Here is a 17,686-nt window from a genome sequence, read left to right as displayed (position 1 = left end):
CGTAAGGCTTGGGATTCACCTAACTGGAATGGATATGAGCAATCACTCGAAGAAGAAAAGACGGTTACTCACCTTTGTAACTGTTGTTCTTCGAGATGTGTTGCTCATATCCATTCCACACCCGCCCTCCTTCCCCACTGTCAGAGTAGCAGGCAAGAAGGAACTGAGGAGCGGGTGGGCCGGCAGGGGTATATATCAAGCGCCATGATGGCGCCACTCTAGGGGGCGACCTGCCGGCCCACTGAGTTGCTAGGGTAAAAGTTTTCCGACGAATGTGCACGTGCGGCGCGCACACCTAACTGGAATGGATATGAGCAACACATCTCGAAGAACAACAGTTACAAAGGTGAGTAACCGTCTTTTATAAAATTCATAAATTTGCGTTCAAGTCGGTGCAAGTTGCTGTCACAAGTTGTGCTATGGATAAGCAACTGCAGCACAATGAACCTCAGCCAAGCCTCTGTGACAACATGCTTAATGGGATTAGGATGAAATGGAGGAAAAATGTAATAATTATAAAGGTATTGAGCCATACAAAGCTTGATGTAAACATTTTACTGAAGTGCAGTTAGTCTTAGCAGGGCATTCAGCAGTAGGCTTGTTATGCTTCAGACTTTCTGTACAATGTTTCTTTATTTTGCTGTTCTTGAGGGAAAATATTTCAGTCCTCTGAATAACAATGAGTACATATTGTGTTACGAACACCTTGTTAAGACCGAGTAAAAATATCTAACGTATAATATGTCTCACAGATAGTGTAAGAGACAGATAGCAGCAGCCTTACCAGTAAGTTCCAAACACAAATATTTTAAAAAGTAAGTCTCTCTCCAAGTGTAACTGTATATTAACCATTGCTGGCATTGGTTGTGTGACAGCCATAAATCCATCTATTGAAGCCATGAATGAGCTCTAATTTTGTCTTTTAATTTGCTTTAGAAGATGACTGCTTTGATAGCATTTTTTGTGTGGTCAAACTATTCTTTTTGTAATTTGGCTTTTGTGTGTGTTAAGTGTTTCAATCAGGTATATGAGAATTCAACACAGTGGAAATTCAGAAACTCAAAGAAACACTCATCCACCAAAGTCTACTTCTTTTACGCTTCATTTGGATTTATGTTTGTTTTCTAAGTGATGCATTTAATTGTGACTGTTGAGGCTTCAAAAGGAATAGAGCTATTGAGCTCAAGGGGCAAACCTCTGCGGTGGAAGCAGATCGCTGTGCCAGCTAGATCTGGCAAGGCAAGGGGGAAGTCAGTTGCAACAACCCCTGTGGGATTTGCACTAGACCCCAGGCTAGTAAAGCAATATTGAAACCAACCTCTGCAATATACCGGCCCATTAATTAGCCATCCAGAGCATTATGATTCTTGGCCACACTTTGAGTTTAGGAGCTTGCTGCTTTCTCAATGTGTTTCATTTCATCTGCATTTCAGTGTAATATGTACAGTAGACTTTTTATTTCAGTACTCACTTTTGAGTGAGGCAGGAAAATGCAGAGACAGCAAGAAGTCCTGGCTTACTAACATGGGGACCCTCCAGTCCATATATTAAATTTTGAACTATATTTTCCTTTCAAAAAGAGGGGAAGGAACCCTAAAGGTAAAATTACAAAGCACAGGTCTCTCTCCTGAAGTGGTAACCTGCCTACCCCATGCCAAAGAGTTGAGCATGTCTCTTACTTAATCTTATATGGTTTAATGAGAAAACCCTGATAAATGCTGCTATTTTGAAATATTGGTTGTTAACAGGTATTTATAATGGGGCTGTGGAGACAATTACAAACACTGCTTGTGAAACAGAATATCCTGTGAATGCAAATACCTGGCACCCAAAGGTAGCTTTGGGAAAAGAGGCACAGCTTAAACATTAGCATCAGAGATTTATTCCTCTGAGCCATATGTGTTTCACTTTTTAAATCCATTGCTAACACAGGGCTGGAGAAAGTAGCTTGACCCCTTGAGGCAACCAGCCAGTATCCTTTTGGTATTCATTCCACTTTCTGTTGGCACTGGAGAGGGAAAGATAAAGCTGTTTTCTCTGGGGTCACATGAACATTTTAGACCATTTTAGAATTTCTATCTTGACTGATTTCCAAGAGATCTGATTTTAACTTTCTGGGGCGCAGTAATCCATATGTCAGTTGTTCCCAGGGCCTCACCATTTTCCCCCTATAGTAAACCTTGGTTGAAGCCCTGGTGTGTAGCCACCAACCTGTTAGATTGGCGTAGGGTGCCACTTGGAATCCATTGCTACCATTTTTTAGCTAGGAAAATGGATCACATTTGAACACAAAACTCTCAGGATCTTACAGGTGTGGGGAGAACAAGAACAGCTCCAGGGTTTTGTGTATTGCAACATTATCAGGATGATCCCCAAGAGTTCAGGTTTTATTGGCAGGTCAGTCTGTTTGAAGGTCTCATTTGAATTTGCCTCATTCTTAAAAATCTGATATTTTCAACTACTTAGCAGCAAATTTTAGGAGACTCAGAAACAGACCTACTGGATTCAGGAATAGAAAGATCATTACAGTTTATACAACATCCTCCTCCACCTTGTAGTAGAAGGAGTAGAAGGTACATCTTACTATTCAGCAACTGCTTGCATAGCTCTGTATTTCTGTACTCTGGGTACCCATCACTGTATTAATAGGCAGCTTTTCTTCTAGTTACCCCAGCTCTGTGATGCTGAAAGGGAATATATGGAGCCATTATATATTTTGCAGTTGAGAGGGCTTTTCCCCCTCCATTAATGTTTATTCTGACATTTGGATCTTGTCTTCTACTGATTATGTGAAATTGGACTTTGTGAGACCAATCTATCATTTTATATATTTAAACAAATGTGATTTTACTCTATGTAATGTGACAAAGTTCCTTCTCTACCTTGGTGGGTCCTACGCTTATTGGCAGATTTGCTCACTTCAGTAATCTTCCCCACAGTCTGGGTCAACTCCTCCTGTGTCTGATCAGGAGCTGGGAGGTTTAGGGGGAACCCGAGCCCGCCCTCTACTCTGGGTTCCAGCCCAGGGCCCTGTGGATTGCAGCTGTCTATAGTACCTCCTGTAACAGCTGCATGACAGCTACAACTCGCTGGGCTACTTCCCCATGGCCTCCTCCAAACACCTTCTTTATCCTCACCACAGGACCTTCCTCCTGGTGTCTGATAACGCTTGTACTCCGTAGTCCTCCAGCAGCACAGCCTCTCACTCTCAGCTCCTTATGCCTCTTGCTCCCAGCTCCTCTCACACACTTCCTCTCCTCTGGCTCTCCCTCTTACCCCCCCCCATGAGTGAGCTCCTTTTTAAACCCAGGTGCTGTGATTAGCCTGCCTTGATTGGCTGCAGGTGTTCTAATCAGCCTGTCTGCCTTAATTGGTTCTAGCAGGTTTCTGATTACTCTAGTGCAGCCCCTGCTCTGGTCACTCAGGGAAGAGAAAACGGCTCATCCAGTGACCAGTATATTTGCCCTCTACCAGACTCCTGTACCCCACTGGTTTGGGTCTGTCACAGTACACAGAAGGTACTGGGCAGAGAAAGAACATTATTTTTTGGTTATCATAAGAAATGGCATAGGCTGACAAGATACAAGTAAATTCCTGCAGAAGATATGACTGGACTGATAAGCTGCTTGAGATATGCGCCTTAGAGGATATGCAAATAAACGTAACTAAAATACAATACCCTTAAATAACATCACCTGGTTATAATTGCAGCAGCATGTGTTTTACAACATTATCTCATGAAGTGGCTCATTATCCATGCTTGATTTAGGGCTTTGCAAATGGTGGAAAGAGCCTAGAGCTGAAGTGAGTTCTGCTGTTAATATGTGAGTGAGAAACTCTTCTCCTAATAAAGGACATAAATGAATTCTTGTCACCATTAGAAAGAACTAAACCCCCCTTGAGTACGAGGCAAAGCACATGGGTTATTTAAACAAGGGAGTGATGAGCTACAGGGTTCCCTGAAATGGCAGCAACCCTCCTCTGTGCTTCTGTTTTCTACACTCTCCCTTCCCTGAGAGCCTCTTATTTTTTTTCTTTCCCTGACCCCAGGTTCATCTGAGATGATATAAAAATAAACAATTATTTATTGCCAGTCTTCCAGACATTTCCCGTTTTTGGTGCCCTTTATGAGATCATTTCTCCTCCAACCCTTCTGCTAAAATGTAGGTATAAAGGGTACTTCTGTTCCTAGGCACCCAGGCCCAACAGCTTCTGGGAGCCATAACAAAAGTAACCCGTAGGATTAAATTGTGCTACTTAACAATATTCCAGTTTGTTACACCATCCCTTTTGGGGAATAAGCTGCACAATCGTATGTGACAAAAAGAAGGGGGTGGGGGGTCATTCCATACCCTTTGTAGGGGGATGCCTGGAGGCAGGACTGGCGCTAGGGGTTTGAGCACCCTAGGTGCACGGCAATTTCGCCACCCTGCGCGCTGGTCCCGCGGCTCCGGTGGAGCTGCCACAGTGGTGCCTGCGGAGGGTCTGGTGCTCCGTGGCTCTGGTGGAGCTGCAGCAGTGATGCCTGCGGGCGGTCCACTGGAGCAGCCAACCGTCCGCAGGCACAACTGCGGCAGCTCCACCGGAGCCACGGACCAGCGGACCCTCCGCATGCACCACTGCGGCAGCTCCACTGGGGCCGCCTGCCGCCCCCTCTGGCAAAACGGCGCCCACCAATTATTCTGGTGCCCTAGGCGATTGCCTAGGCTGCCTAAATGGTAGCGCCGGCCCTGCCTGGAGGGAGCAATCCTTGCACTTTCCAACTGCAGGCATGGAGATTGTCCCTGGCCTTCATGCACTGCCTGCAATGGTGGGTGAGGCTGTAGGGAGGGGGACGGCTACAATTGGAAACATGCCTGAGTGAACTTCAGAGGAGTCAAGTCAGAGGGGCAGAAATCAACAAAATTTACAAACAGAAGATATCCTGAGCCTAGCCTAGGGTTGCCAACTGTCTAATCCAAGGGTCGGCAACCTTTCAGTAGTGATGTGCTAAGTCTTCATGTATACACTGTAATTTAAGGCTTCACATGCCAGTAATACATGTTAATGTTTTTTAGAAGGTCTGTCTATAAGTCTATAATATATAACCAAACTACTGTTATATGTAAAGTAAACAAGGTTTTCAAAATGTTTCAGAAACTTTATTTAAAGTTAAATTTATATATTTATTTTAATCTCATAGAACTGGAAGGGAGTGTGAAAGATCATCAAGTCCAGCCCCCTGCCTTCACTAGCAGGACCAAGTACAGGTTTTTGCCCCAGGTGACCCCCTCAAGGATTGAACTCACAGCCCTGGGTTTTGTAGGCCAATGCTCAAACCACTGAGCTATGCCTTCCCCCTCCTTGTCCTTGTTTTTCCTTGCTAAGTTTTCCAATGCCTGGTGGCATGTATTTGGATACTTTAAGCTGTACACAGGCTTCTGAGTGATCAGTTGTTAACCGACTGGCAGGAGGTCAGCGGCTGGAACCCCAGATCGACAGCTGAGGGGAGTGGAGCTGGTGGCTGGTAGGGCTGAGCAGGGCCGGAGGCTTGGACCCAGTCTAGCAGGGGGCCTGCGCTGGAACTCCAACCAGAAGCGAAGTGAGTGGGGCTGTGGCGGGGACCCTGGCTGGCAAGGGGCCAGCAGCTGGAACCCCAGAGCACAACTGAGCGGCTCAGCCCCCTGTTGCCGCTCTGGGGTTCCAGCCGCAGGCTCCTGCCAGCTGGGGTCTCAGCCCGCTGCCAGCCCAGGGTTCCTTCATCCAGGCCAGCAGCGGGCGCTGAGTGGGACTGGTGGCAGGACCCCGGCTGGCAGGAGGCCAACAGTGGGAACCCCAGAGCGGGGGCGGGCTGAGTGGCTCAGCCCGCTGCTGTGTGCCATCAAAAATCGGCTTGCGTGCCACCTGTGGCACTCATGCCGTAGGTTGCCGACCCCTGGTCTAATCACACAAACCCAAATAACCTTGCCCTGCCCTGCCCCTCCTCCGGGACCCTGCCACACTCCATCCACCCTCCTTCCGTCACTCGCTCTCCCCCACCCTCACTCACTTTTACTGGGCTGGGGCAGAGTGTTAGGGTGTAGGAGGGAGTGTGGTCTCCAGGAGGGGACTCAGGGCTGGGGTAGAGGATTGGGGAGGGGAGAGGATGAGAAGTGCAGGCTCTGGGAAGGAGTTTGAGTGCAGGAGGGGGCTCTGTGCTGTGTCAAGGGGTTGGTGTGTAGGAGGGGGTTTGAGGTGCTGGCTGTGGGAGAGGGCTCAGGCTGGGGCAGGCGGTCGGGGTGTTGGCTCGGCTAGGCTGCGCTTACCTCAGGGCAGGAAGCCTGCCTTAGCCCTGCTGCACTGTCGGACTTTTAGTGGTTTGGCTTCAGTAGCCTCCAGGAAATAGAGCCCAGTTGCGGGAGACTTCTGGCGAATCCAGGAGGGTTGGTAACTCTAGCCTAACACCATGGGTGTTGTTGGATGCCCTTTTGCATCTGTAGGGGAGAGGAGTGCATTCAAGTGCAGAAGGCTTTTAGCAGAGAAGGCCTTCTCAGGATTCAGGGTTGCCAACTCTCACAATTTTATCATCTCTCACAATATTCGGTGTTTTTCTTAAAGCCACACCCCCGGCACATCTGACTAGGCAAGGAGAGCAGTCTTCTCTCTCTCTCTCTCTCTCTCTCTCTCTCTCTCTCTCTCTCTCTCTCTCTCTCTCTCTTTTTTTTTTTTTCTTCAATGAAAGTCATTGTTGCAAAGAAAAGCCTGAAAACTTGAACCCTTGAGGTTCAAAAACCAATCCAGAAGGCAGATTACACACACCCACACATGATTTTTTTTAGCAGACTCAATGATTTCTGCCTGGTTGGGGTTGGCAATACTGAGATTGTGACTTTTCCATTCTAAATCATTCTCAATTACTGCCTGAGGTAACAGACAATTCTTCAAGTATTTATGTCCTATATTGTTTGAGTTTAAACAGTGGCCTAAAATAACACTCTCTGCACTAAAGGCAACCAGTTCAGATAGCAGAATCATACTCCTGTTTTCTGCAACAGATGCAATAAATGTTGTGCCAAATAAAGCACATGACATTAAATCTAGCTTGAGAGGATTTGAAAGTATGGGTCACCATGACGACGTCTACGAGCTAAAGAAAGCTTGCAACTTCTGAAAATTTCAGAGACTGGGGGACTGGGAAAGCCACATTTGACAACTGCTGAAACTTGTATTTCCATGTTCAATGCGCAATTAAAAATTGATCTCTTCTGCAATGCAAACTCAGTTAACTGGCTTGGTAAAGGTGGGAGGGATATGTCAATTGACACTAAGTGATGCCAATTAAGAGGCAAATTCCTCCAGTTGTCTCCTCACCATGACAAGTTACCCTGTTGTCTGGGCTGAAATGCAGCAGGCCTAACAGAAAGAAATGTTTTAAGCACTATACTTTTTTCCCCTCTTGAAATTTCAGCAGAAATGAGTAGTAATATAGGAATGATGATTAATTTAAAATGTAATTTATTGTCAGTCAGCTAATTAAAAGGAAATACTTTAGTTGCTGACTATAGCTAGGCCCCTAAAATGTAACTAGCTCTTGGAATAATTCCAGATGGTTTCATTTCTGCTTAAAATTGCAAATTATTTCTATCCTATGTCAGCTTTTGAAATAATATTTTAAAAGGTTATGCCTGCACTGAACTTTTACCTAGCATGCTTGAATAAAGAAAAGAGATGCAATGCTGGATTTACAGGAAATCATATGGGTGCCTGAATGTGGCTCCTGCTTACCCCCTCTATTTTTTGCTTCCATTATTTAAATATAAGAAAATTTGAAGTCAGTTCAAGATTTATGTTTGATCTAAAACCTACCTTCTAATACAATTTGCAGGGGTACAGGTTCAAACATTGTAAAATTTGCTTGCTTGACATAACAGAGAATGGTGCACCATTCCGTTCTATCTCGATAATTTGCTCACCTCATTGGTCTGTCTGCAGGCATTGGAGAAAAGTTTTGAATCCTACATTGCTCTTACAGAAACATTTGCTTTATCAGTCTGAGAGATCACATTGAAGTACAGATGATAAAACAGCTATCCACTATTTGTGGAAAACAAATCTTTTAGGCCCAGATATTCTGCAGGGTTTCGTGCATATTCTGCAGTTTTGCCAAAACTGTGTACATTTTCCAGTTTTGATATAAAAATTGAAAACCACCAACATTTTTAGGTACATAACTGACAGAACATTCAAGATTACCAAAATTGAAAGACTGTCCAAATTGTTGGTGATAAGAAACATCACTAGTAGAATTTTTACAATTCGAAAAGGCCTGCTGGATAATCAATCAGTTTTTTTCTGTTCTGCCATTCTGGGATACATGGTGCATGCATTCTAAACCAAGTAAGTTAAGTGAGAACTCTCAGGACAACAGGAGAAATGGCCAACCGTTTTCTATTCTGATGTACGGAGATATGCACCAGTCAACTATGTATGGCACATAATGTTTTTTATAGGCTTTGAAATAGTTCACTGCTATTGGCAGATTGCATTTAAGGAACCTGAGTGTTGCCATAACTGAACGGAATAATTGTCTACCTACTTTGGTAACCTGCCTCGAGAAGTGGACTGTGCCTGCGGTTTATGGGGAAGGCAAAAACACTTCAGTGAGTGGGGGGAAATAGATCCATTCACAAAACCCTTCATCATCAGCACTGAACTAACTTCCCTGCAGAGTGCAGAGCTTTGTATTACACTTGCCTATATATGTATTTGGAATTCCTTTTTAAATCACATTAAATTGATTCAATTTGCTGTAATAACAAATTCCACATATTTGTTACATGCTGCATAAAGTTTTATCACCTCTTGTATCCTGAAGAGTGGATGCTGAAGGCCAACCTGTCTGTTATCTAACCCTTTAGCATTTCGCTAGTTTGTATCTAGTCGTTTCTCTCTTCCTCTCTGAAAGATAATAGTCGAAGTGTGATGAGGCTTTATAATTGCCTGGTAATTTGATGCATCTTCCATCTGGCATGACTGTTGAGATGCTTTTTGAAACATATCAATACACAAGTTGCACTAATGGCCCTTTTAGTAACTCATCTTCTGAAAATTTAAGACGTTTCAGGTTGGATACCCAAAATTACATTTTTGAAAATCTTAGCCGCGTTCATAACAGTATTACAACCTGACACTATTCACTGAGTGATGCGAATGGTTTTTATTTGGAAATGTGGCAAGTCATGCCATAGGACATTGTGCTGTTTAAACCCATCAGCTCCTGCATGCTGATCAAGGCTGAGCTACATCATTTTTGAATTGGTGAATCTCTGCGGAACCCCCATATACTGCAGGAAGTTATTTTGCTGGCTTAGAAGGTGGCATTCCTCATTTAGAGTAATGAGGCAATGGCCCAATGTGATGATGGGTAGGTAGAACTGATCAAAAATTTTTATTCAAAACTTTTCAGATGAAAAACTGGCTTTTTTGGTTTTGTTTTGTTTTCCTATGGAGGAAAAAAATCCCCTTCCTTATACTCTTTTCCTTTCCTTTTCTTTCCCTTTACAATAGCAAAATGAAAAAGGAGGAAAACAATTGGGGAAAAACCTAAAAATTGTGAGATTTACAATTTTTATACCAAAATTAGAAAAACTACTTTGAAAAACTATCCTGAAAAGGAAATTTTCCAGAGAAACAGCCTTACAACTTTTTGATCAGCTCAGATGTTGGGACACTATGCTGCTGGAGATAGTGTCTTTGGGATGAGAAGTAAAATCAAGATTCCAACCACTTGTAGTTATTAATTTTTTTTTTCCACACAAAAGTTAGGGTTGTTAGTCCCTGTGTCTTAGCCAAATTCCAATATGTAATTCTATACTGCCTTCCTAAAGTCATTGTTAGATACAGTGTCCTGTACCTCCTGTCCTAAATTCTGTGTAGTATTCTGCATACTGCTGAATAATTGCTGTGTTTCACAGTAAGTGGTGGATGAAATGATCTTTTATATATGTTTGTACATGTGTTGGGAGTCCTTAGGGATCACTTAATAAATCTATAAGCTACCAGAGTGTAATATACAAAAACCAAGGCAAACACAGATAAAAAAAGTGCTATATTGTATAAATGTATATTTATATGCAAGTCTCTGTGCTTTCTGGTTCTATATATTTGCCTTTTTTTTTTTTTAAACCAATGAAAGTTTATAGCCTATGAATCTCACAGTTCCCCTCAATGGACTTTGTGAGCACTCGACTAATTTCAGCAGTTCACAGAGAAATGTATTTAAACTCTTCTGTAAACATAGTTTGAGAGAGCAGCTTTCAGGTTTGAAAATAAGTAGCTGCCAAGTGGCTAAGGGTCAAATTATTTACTTGGATGCATTCATATTGCTCCTGTTCCAGTCCATAGACGCTTTCACGTGTCCCAGAAGGTAGCATGTTTCCCATATGCTCACCTCCCAGTCCCCTCTGCATACAGATACCAAATTATAAAGTTAGAAGTCTCTTCCCCCTCCACTTTTGCAGCCCCCCTCATGCCAACTGCTCATGCCCCCAAGGGCTATGATGGGAGCCAGGAATCACCAACTTTGGTCTGGGCTTCTTGCCCCCTCTGCTAGAGAGCAGGGAGGGGGTCTGATGTAGGAACTGCTACAGCAGCTCTAAGCTACCCATGAATTCCTCTGCACAGAGAGAATCTTCAGATGGCTGGTTAAGCCAGAATTAGGGTTGCTTTGCATCGCAGGATTCCAGCAATACTGCCGTAAGAGACTGATTGGTGGGTCTCTCTTATATATATAATTTTTAATTTTTAATTACTTTTTTGTAGGAATAAACGTTACATAGAATTAAAGCAGGTAAAAAATATTTAATCACCTAAAAAATATAACATTCCAATACTATACGCAGAACAGTCAATCCACTCAAAAGTTGATGTAGAATCTCATATAGAGATAATTGGTTTGAAGTTTTATGGTGTTTATAATAACAGATGCTGAAGACATATTTATAGAACGGTGTGTTGCTATCTTCATATATATATATATATATTTTTCTCTAGTATAGGGGACAATAATTGACTATATCCTGGATCAGCATGAACTCACTGTGCTCTCAACATAAGAAGAAACTTACATGGAATCGAGAACATTCTAAGTATTGTATTTCCATTCATCTTTCAGATTTCTAACTTATTCGTACCTCCTGGCCTTCAATTCCTGGCTTCTGCTAGCACCAATTACTCTGTGCTATGACTGGCAGGTTGGGAGTATTCCTTTAATTGAGTCGATATGGGATGTGAGAAATTTAGCTACAGTTCTCCTGGTGGGGTTATGATATTACTCAGCTTACATTGCATAACAGCATTCAAGGTATTTAAAAAAAGTACACTACAATCTTATCGTTTATATGCTATTTTTTGTTACCTAATCTTTGAGGAAATGACCAATAGAACAACTGAGGGTTTGTTGTTTGTTTCAAACAGATAGACAGTAAGAGGAAAAATTCTTCCCTATAATCTCACAGGCAAATCCAAAAGGCTAAATTCTGCCATCGGATGTATGCAAGCTGCTCCCCTTCGTTTGGTCTGAGGCAAGAATTTAGCCAAAAGTGCTGTATTAAATTACTATTAATGACCAAAAGCCCATTGAAGTCAATTGAAAAGCTCTCCTTGATTTCTTATGAGCTTGGATCATGATCCAAGGGCCCAATTCAATTACCATTAGTCAATGGGATCTTTGCCATTGGCTTCGTCAGTCACTAGCTTTTGAGGGTTAAGTTTATGTTTTTATCTATTCCTCTAAACCAGCTAAAACATATATATGAGATTGCAGTAAGAGGGAACAAATTTGAGTGTAATAAGTTGAAAATGATCTGGGAATAATTATTTAGCATAAATGACATGTTGTGTAAATACAAGTTGGTCCAATAAAAATGTTATCTCACCGCTGTGTGTCTAATATCCTGGGACAACATGACAACAACCATACTGTGGACAATGTTATTTAAATCCACTTTCACAGATCAGTATTGGAGATGCACTTTACTTGCACTGCAAATGTGTAAATGAGATTATACTGGATTTGTGTGGGACAGAGATGAAATAAATGTCTAAAATAAGAGACATCCCCAGTAATAAGGAGTAGTTAAAACCAATGAAGTCATATCTTGTGAGAAAGTGAGAAGAAATAATTACCTAGTGGTTTGTTGATCATTCTCAAAGAGTTCCTTCCTTAAGTGTACAGATAACTAAGCCGAAAAAACCATTATATGGTAACAGACAGCTCTTGAATTATGCTCAAAAGGGCAGGTCCTGCTCATACTGCCTGAACGCCCAGAGTTATGTATGTGCTCTTGATAGGAGGATAAAATGACAAAGACTTTTGGACTGTTGAGTCCTTAATTTGGATTCTTTAAAATGTCAACTGATGCCATATGGAAAACATGAGAAATCAGTCTATTTAGCGATGCTGTAGTTCTGCCTACAGGTCAGTATGTCTTGTGTATTTTTTATTGCTAGCTGCTTGATGTAAATCAGAATCTTTGAAGAGGATTTTCAAAAGGGCTCTGCTTTGATCTAACTCTGCTCCAATTGAAGGCAATAATAAAATTTCCCATTTGCTCAACACTGAGCACTTCTGAATCCCACCCTTTATTCCTGGAGGTTTCACTAGCTTCTTATCTTTTACCAGTTGTCAAAATTAGGGTTGTGTGCAATGCAGGGATTTAATTTCCCAGGATTTGCTTGTTTACTACTTTGAGCCTTGTGTAGTTGGTCCCCCCACCCCCATTTTTGCTTGGAGTTCCTGGTTCAACTGAACAACAAAACACAAAGTAAAATGCATCTCAAACTATCTGGTTTCATGTCCAACCACTGTTAAACCATTAATGTCAGAGGTTTGACATGGAACAAGGTTTACTAGACTTATAGCAAACCTGCTGTGAATGTGGCGTTAGTAATGAATCCTGGATTAAGGGCGCCACATGGAAATTTGTTTTATTGTGAATGCTTCACACAGTTCTAGTCAGACTTAGAGAGGGCTGAAATATTCTGAATTTCAGTAAGAAAAAAGATTTTTTGATAAAACAATTTTCCCATTTTTTTATTGGCCTTTTGCAGTAATTTGCATCATTATCTGCTGTGGAGAGGATTATGATGTCCTAAGCAGTAAGAGTTAAGGTGGGGAACAAACAATAAGAGCAGATGAATTTTGTAGAAACAAATTATCCTGTTTTCATTGTATGTTACTATTTATAAAGGCAGAGGGGGGGAAAGGAGTACAGACAGCATGACTTGCAGGCACAATTTCTTTTTATTAGACTTTAAAAAAATCACATTTCTAAATGAGAAATCAGTGACTTTTTAAGATGACACTATTCACTTGTAAAGGCAAAGACCATCGTTCTACCAGACAAATGGCAGGCTGTCCTGGCTAGTTTGCTTACGCTATTTAGCATGAGGCATACCAAGTTATTTCACATTGAATCAAATCTTCGGCTTTCTTTTGAAATAGTTCCATGAATTCATATTTTAATTATCTGTTGCCCTTTCTCCTCTTCCCATAACACGTATAACCTGGAAGTGATAATTTACAATTTTGCTAAGGAATGGGTTTTAACGTTAATAAGGCAAGGATTATATATATGCTGTATTAATCTCTAGAAAGACAAGGTGGGCAAGGTAATATGTTTTATTAGATCAACTTCTGTTGGTGAAAAATACAAGCTTTCAAGCTTACACAGAGCTCTTCTTCAGGTTTCCATGTAAGCTCAAAAGCTTGTCGTTTTCACCAACAGAAATTGGCCCTATAAAAGATAGTACCTCACCCACCTTGTCTCTCTAATATCTGGGGACCAACACGGCTACAACAGTGCTGCAAACTGCTATTCTGTATCACATGTGCAAACACACATATAAACATTCTGGTTGCCAGTAGCATTTTTCTGTTCTGTGGTACTAAGAATAGAAAATCCTGTGTGCAAATGACTGTGCAAAATCAAAGATATCAGCACAGTAAATGTTGAATGTTTTCCGTGGTGGAGGTGGGATGTGTATGTGTATAGGGATGTGTGCTCATGTGGCATGTATACTCAGAGAATTATAGAATATATTACATGGACACAGAATGCGTGTGTTGGATTGATGGCTTTGTTGCCACTATGTTTTAAACAGGACTAATTTGTTGTTGATGCTTGTGATTAGGGTAATCACACTGTTGGAATATATGTGCACTGCTGATAAAGGACATCTAAGCCATGATGGTTGATTGTTCCATTTATTTTATGAATGCTCTATATTTATACCCCAGAAGGAGCACAGACTGATAGCTCTGAGGTTTCTTCTCATAGTTTGCATATGCCAAGCTTGGAACAAAGCCACATATTTCATTGGAGAGCGTTTTACCCTGAAAACTGCACGAATTGGAAAGGCAGCTGTCCAGTTTTTGAATTGTTTAGTAGAATGAGTGTCACTGCTTCTTTCTCTTTGAACTTTGCTACTCTTTTTGCATAGCAAGGAAATGCATCAGTAAACTCTATTTCCTAATAACCTGTTTAGTAGCCTTGATTAAATGGGTTCACAGAAGGTCTCCTGTTTTCTGCACATCTGTAACCTGCTGGTGACTCTGTTACACATTGACCATAGTTCCTCTTTCTGGAAAGCATGCTGTTTAGGCCTCTAAGGACAGAAAGAACTGCACCACCACCTGAGTAAGACTTGCCATTCCATCTGTACCCTTTATATCTGCAGGCTCATTTTTCAACTATCACAATCTGTCCCCGTTACACTCAACTGCCAATGACTGTAGTAAATAATGCCTGATGGGATTTAATAGGCTTTTCTTCTGTAGTACTTCTGGATTCCCCTGTACTGCGAGTGAAGAAGGACTCAGCTACAAGCGCAGGCTAAGGTTTTCTGTAGTGACTAGTGATTTGAGGTGCATATGTTTGGGGGGTGCCCAGTGTGAGACTGCTTAATGAGACCTAGTTTTCAGAGGGGAGGTGGTTAACTTTTTCTGAAAATCTGGCTTTTTTCAGGTGGTCTCAACTGGACACCCCAAATTGCTAGTCACTATTAAAATCTTGGCCCCAGACTCCAGTCCCTAATGTGGAAGTGTCCTGTGTGGCTGTTAGAGGGAAGAACTTTCCATAAACAACCAGATCAATTAAAAAAGGTATTTAAACTGATTGAGGTCTGTGTGTATGGGAAGGGGACGAGAAGAGGAGGGAAAGAGTAGAGAGAAACCCTATTGTTAACCCCTACATTTATATAAAACTTAATGAAAAGAGACAGGAGCAGGAACAGAACACGGTAAACCCAACCTTAGTGACAAAGAAAGGAACTGCTATATTTTCTAGATTTGAGGCTAGGTGAATTACAAGAGGAGTCACTGAAGGTAATTATCCAGTTTTAATTCTGGCTGCCAACCTAAATCAGTTCAAAGCATCTACTGTCCCTCTGATGCTAGAAATGTTCAGTAGCAAAAGCAACTACTTATAGTTCCTGGTTTTCCATGCAAAAGGGAACTGTACTTGCTGAGACAGTGGGGAGAAAGGATGCCTGGCTTACTGTCAGGATGACAACTTTTTCATTGGGTGTATCACAATGATTCAGGGAGCATGAGAGGAATACCCTTCAAATGATTGATCTGCCACTCTCCTTTGCATTTTTAGGCCATTGCTTTGTCAGTAGTATGATTAAATTGCAACTTGTCCTCTACTTCTAGCTGTAAAATTTGCAGAGCATACAGTGGGTCAGATTCCATGTTCCCTATGCAAGCAAAACTCTTTGTGTGCTTAGCCTGAATAAAGTTTAGGATTGGGCCTGTGTGGTGTGGGGGAAGAACTGGTAGGGGTGTCATTCACAAAATGGATGTGGACAGCAGAATCACAAAACTGAGGATACCATACCTGAAAGAGTTGGAGGTAGTTTAGAGTGAATTTAACGTGCCTTGTCACTGACTTTATTCCCTCTGCCTTACCACTGAATTCTCCTTGGCCTTTGTACTCATGACCAACATTGCCAAAACACCTTATGGCAGTTTTTGCTGCAAACAAGCATAAAGTGTTATAAATATTAGCTAAAAGTAAACCCCCTTTTTTGTGCCTGGCTGAGAAGGAGGCATTATTTATGTTTTTAAAACCTAAACATCGCTCATGGTCTATGTGTTGCTTTTAGAGTATTTGAAGTGCCTGCTATATGTAATATGTCTACATATGATGCAGGAGGGTTTGATGCTTTGCTTATAAGATTATAAGTACTATATGCAATTAAGGCAAAGTAGTATTATCAAACCATTTTATTATATAGTTGTGCAATAGCTTTTACTTCACATTTAATCTTAAAATAGAGCTGGTTCTCACATTTCTGTATGTATGTTCCTTAGTTATGGCAAGATACTTAATACAGAATTATTTATTTCTTCAGTAAATTGCATGATATTGCTCTTTACATGGTGGTTTATAGGTAGGGAGAAAAGCCAGGGAGATTCCTCAGTCATCTCACAGACTATGAATTCCCTGGCTCTAAATGTTTAATAACTTCATATTGTTATATATATATTTTCTATGGTTTTCACTGGTACTTGTTGAGTATATTCTGTTGTGCTGTTTATCTTAGTCTACAGGTTTGAGGCTTTTGCATGGTTTCCCATGCTTTGGCATCTCATAGTAAATCACTGTCTGCAGATCTTTCTCAGAGCAATTACCTTTTAAAATATCCTCTAATGCTAACACCACAGTCTTTGAAAGTATGTCTAGCAAAATTCTTCTGCCTCAACCTCCAGAACAATGCTTTTTGTCCCCAAGTGTTTCAGAGACACTGCAAGGTGAATAAGGCTATTTATCAACTGCATATATCTGACTAGCTGGAAACCACAGTCATTTCATAAAAGGTCCATTTAAAATAAATCCTGCTTTCACTTTCCTGAGGGCCCCCCATGAGTTCCTAACACCAAGTAAGGTCAGTACTGATGTTCTTAATGTTTAGCAGTGAGGTTTTCTATGCCTCATCTGTTGTTAATGTTTGCTTCAGGAAGGGAGCAATAAGCCATAAAGGACCCTGCCTTAGCTAAAAATGAAGGGAAAGGGAAGAAAAAAAGCACTTGAAGGAACTCTGCATGTCTTGCTGGCTGACTTCTAGGAATATGGAAAAGCTGCAGGCTGATCAGCTAAGTATCCTTGCTGTTGATGGAAAATACCATAGAACCCTTCCTGAGGTTATAGGTATGTCAGCCAGAAAATGCAAGCAGAAGAAGGAAAATGACTGTAATTTCTCTGTATGCAGCTGCCAAACTTGTAAAGTACTTTCTGTCCGTGTTCTTTTATGCATGGTTGTAGTTTTAGTTGAAAGGAAAGCAGGCTTGACATGTTCTAGGTAGATATAGCCCAAATTAATTTTCATGCATATGAGCATACTCAGCATGTCACAGCACAGAATCCTTAGTTCCTGCAGGATTTTTTCATGCACATAAATAGTTTTGGCATTTCCATCCTTTTTTGCACTGAAGAATTATGTTTTGGGGTCTCCTCTTTGTTTATTAACCTGAAGAAAAAAATGTAGACTGTCAAGGCCCATTTAAAGTGACTGGAAAGACTACTCTTGACTTCTGTGGGCCTTGGATCAGGGCCTCAGACAGTGAATGAAATGAATAAAACAGATGGAAATGTCCAGGCTAATGGGATAATGTTTCCCGTTTTGAGTTGGTTTTCGATATACAGTAGGGTTTCAAGGTCTGTCT

The 17,686-nt window shown here is 41.5% G+C and overlaps 1 protein-coding gene across 1 annotated transcript in view; it reads left to right on the top strand.

The window, feature by feature from the left end:
- TMTC1 (transmembrane O-mannosyltransferase targeting cadherins 1) overlaps nucleotides 1-17,686 on the top strand; it is a 227,375-nt gene that overhangs the window by 102,374 nt on the left and 107,315 nt on the right. The window contains 2 exon segments of the mRNA XM_030543349.1: nucleotides 11,132-11,274; nucleotides 11,277-11,320. Of these exon segments, the coding sequence (XP_030399209.1) occupies nucleotides 11,132-11,274; nucleotides 11,277-11,320 (187 nt within the window).

This window comes from Gopherus evgoodei, chromosome 1 (genome assembly GCF_007399415.2).
Source record: "Gopherus evgoodei ecotype Sinaloan lineage chromosome 1, rGopEvg1_v1.p, whole genome shotgun sequence".
Classification (NCBI taxonomy): domain Eukaryota; kingdom Metazoa; phylum Chordata; order Testudines; family Testudinidae; genus Gopherus; species Gopherus evgoodei.
The sequence above is the reverse complement of the archived record's forward strand: the minus strand, read 5'-3'. Positions and strand labels throughout refer to the sequence as shown.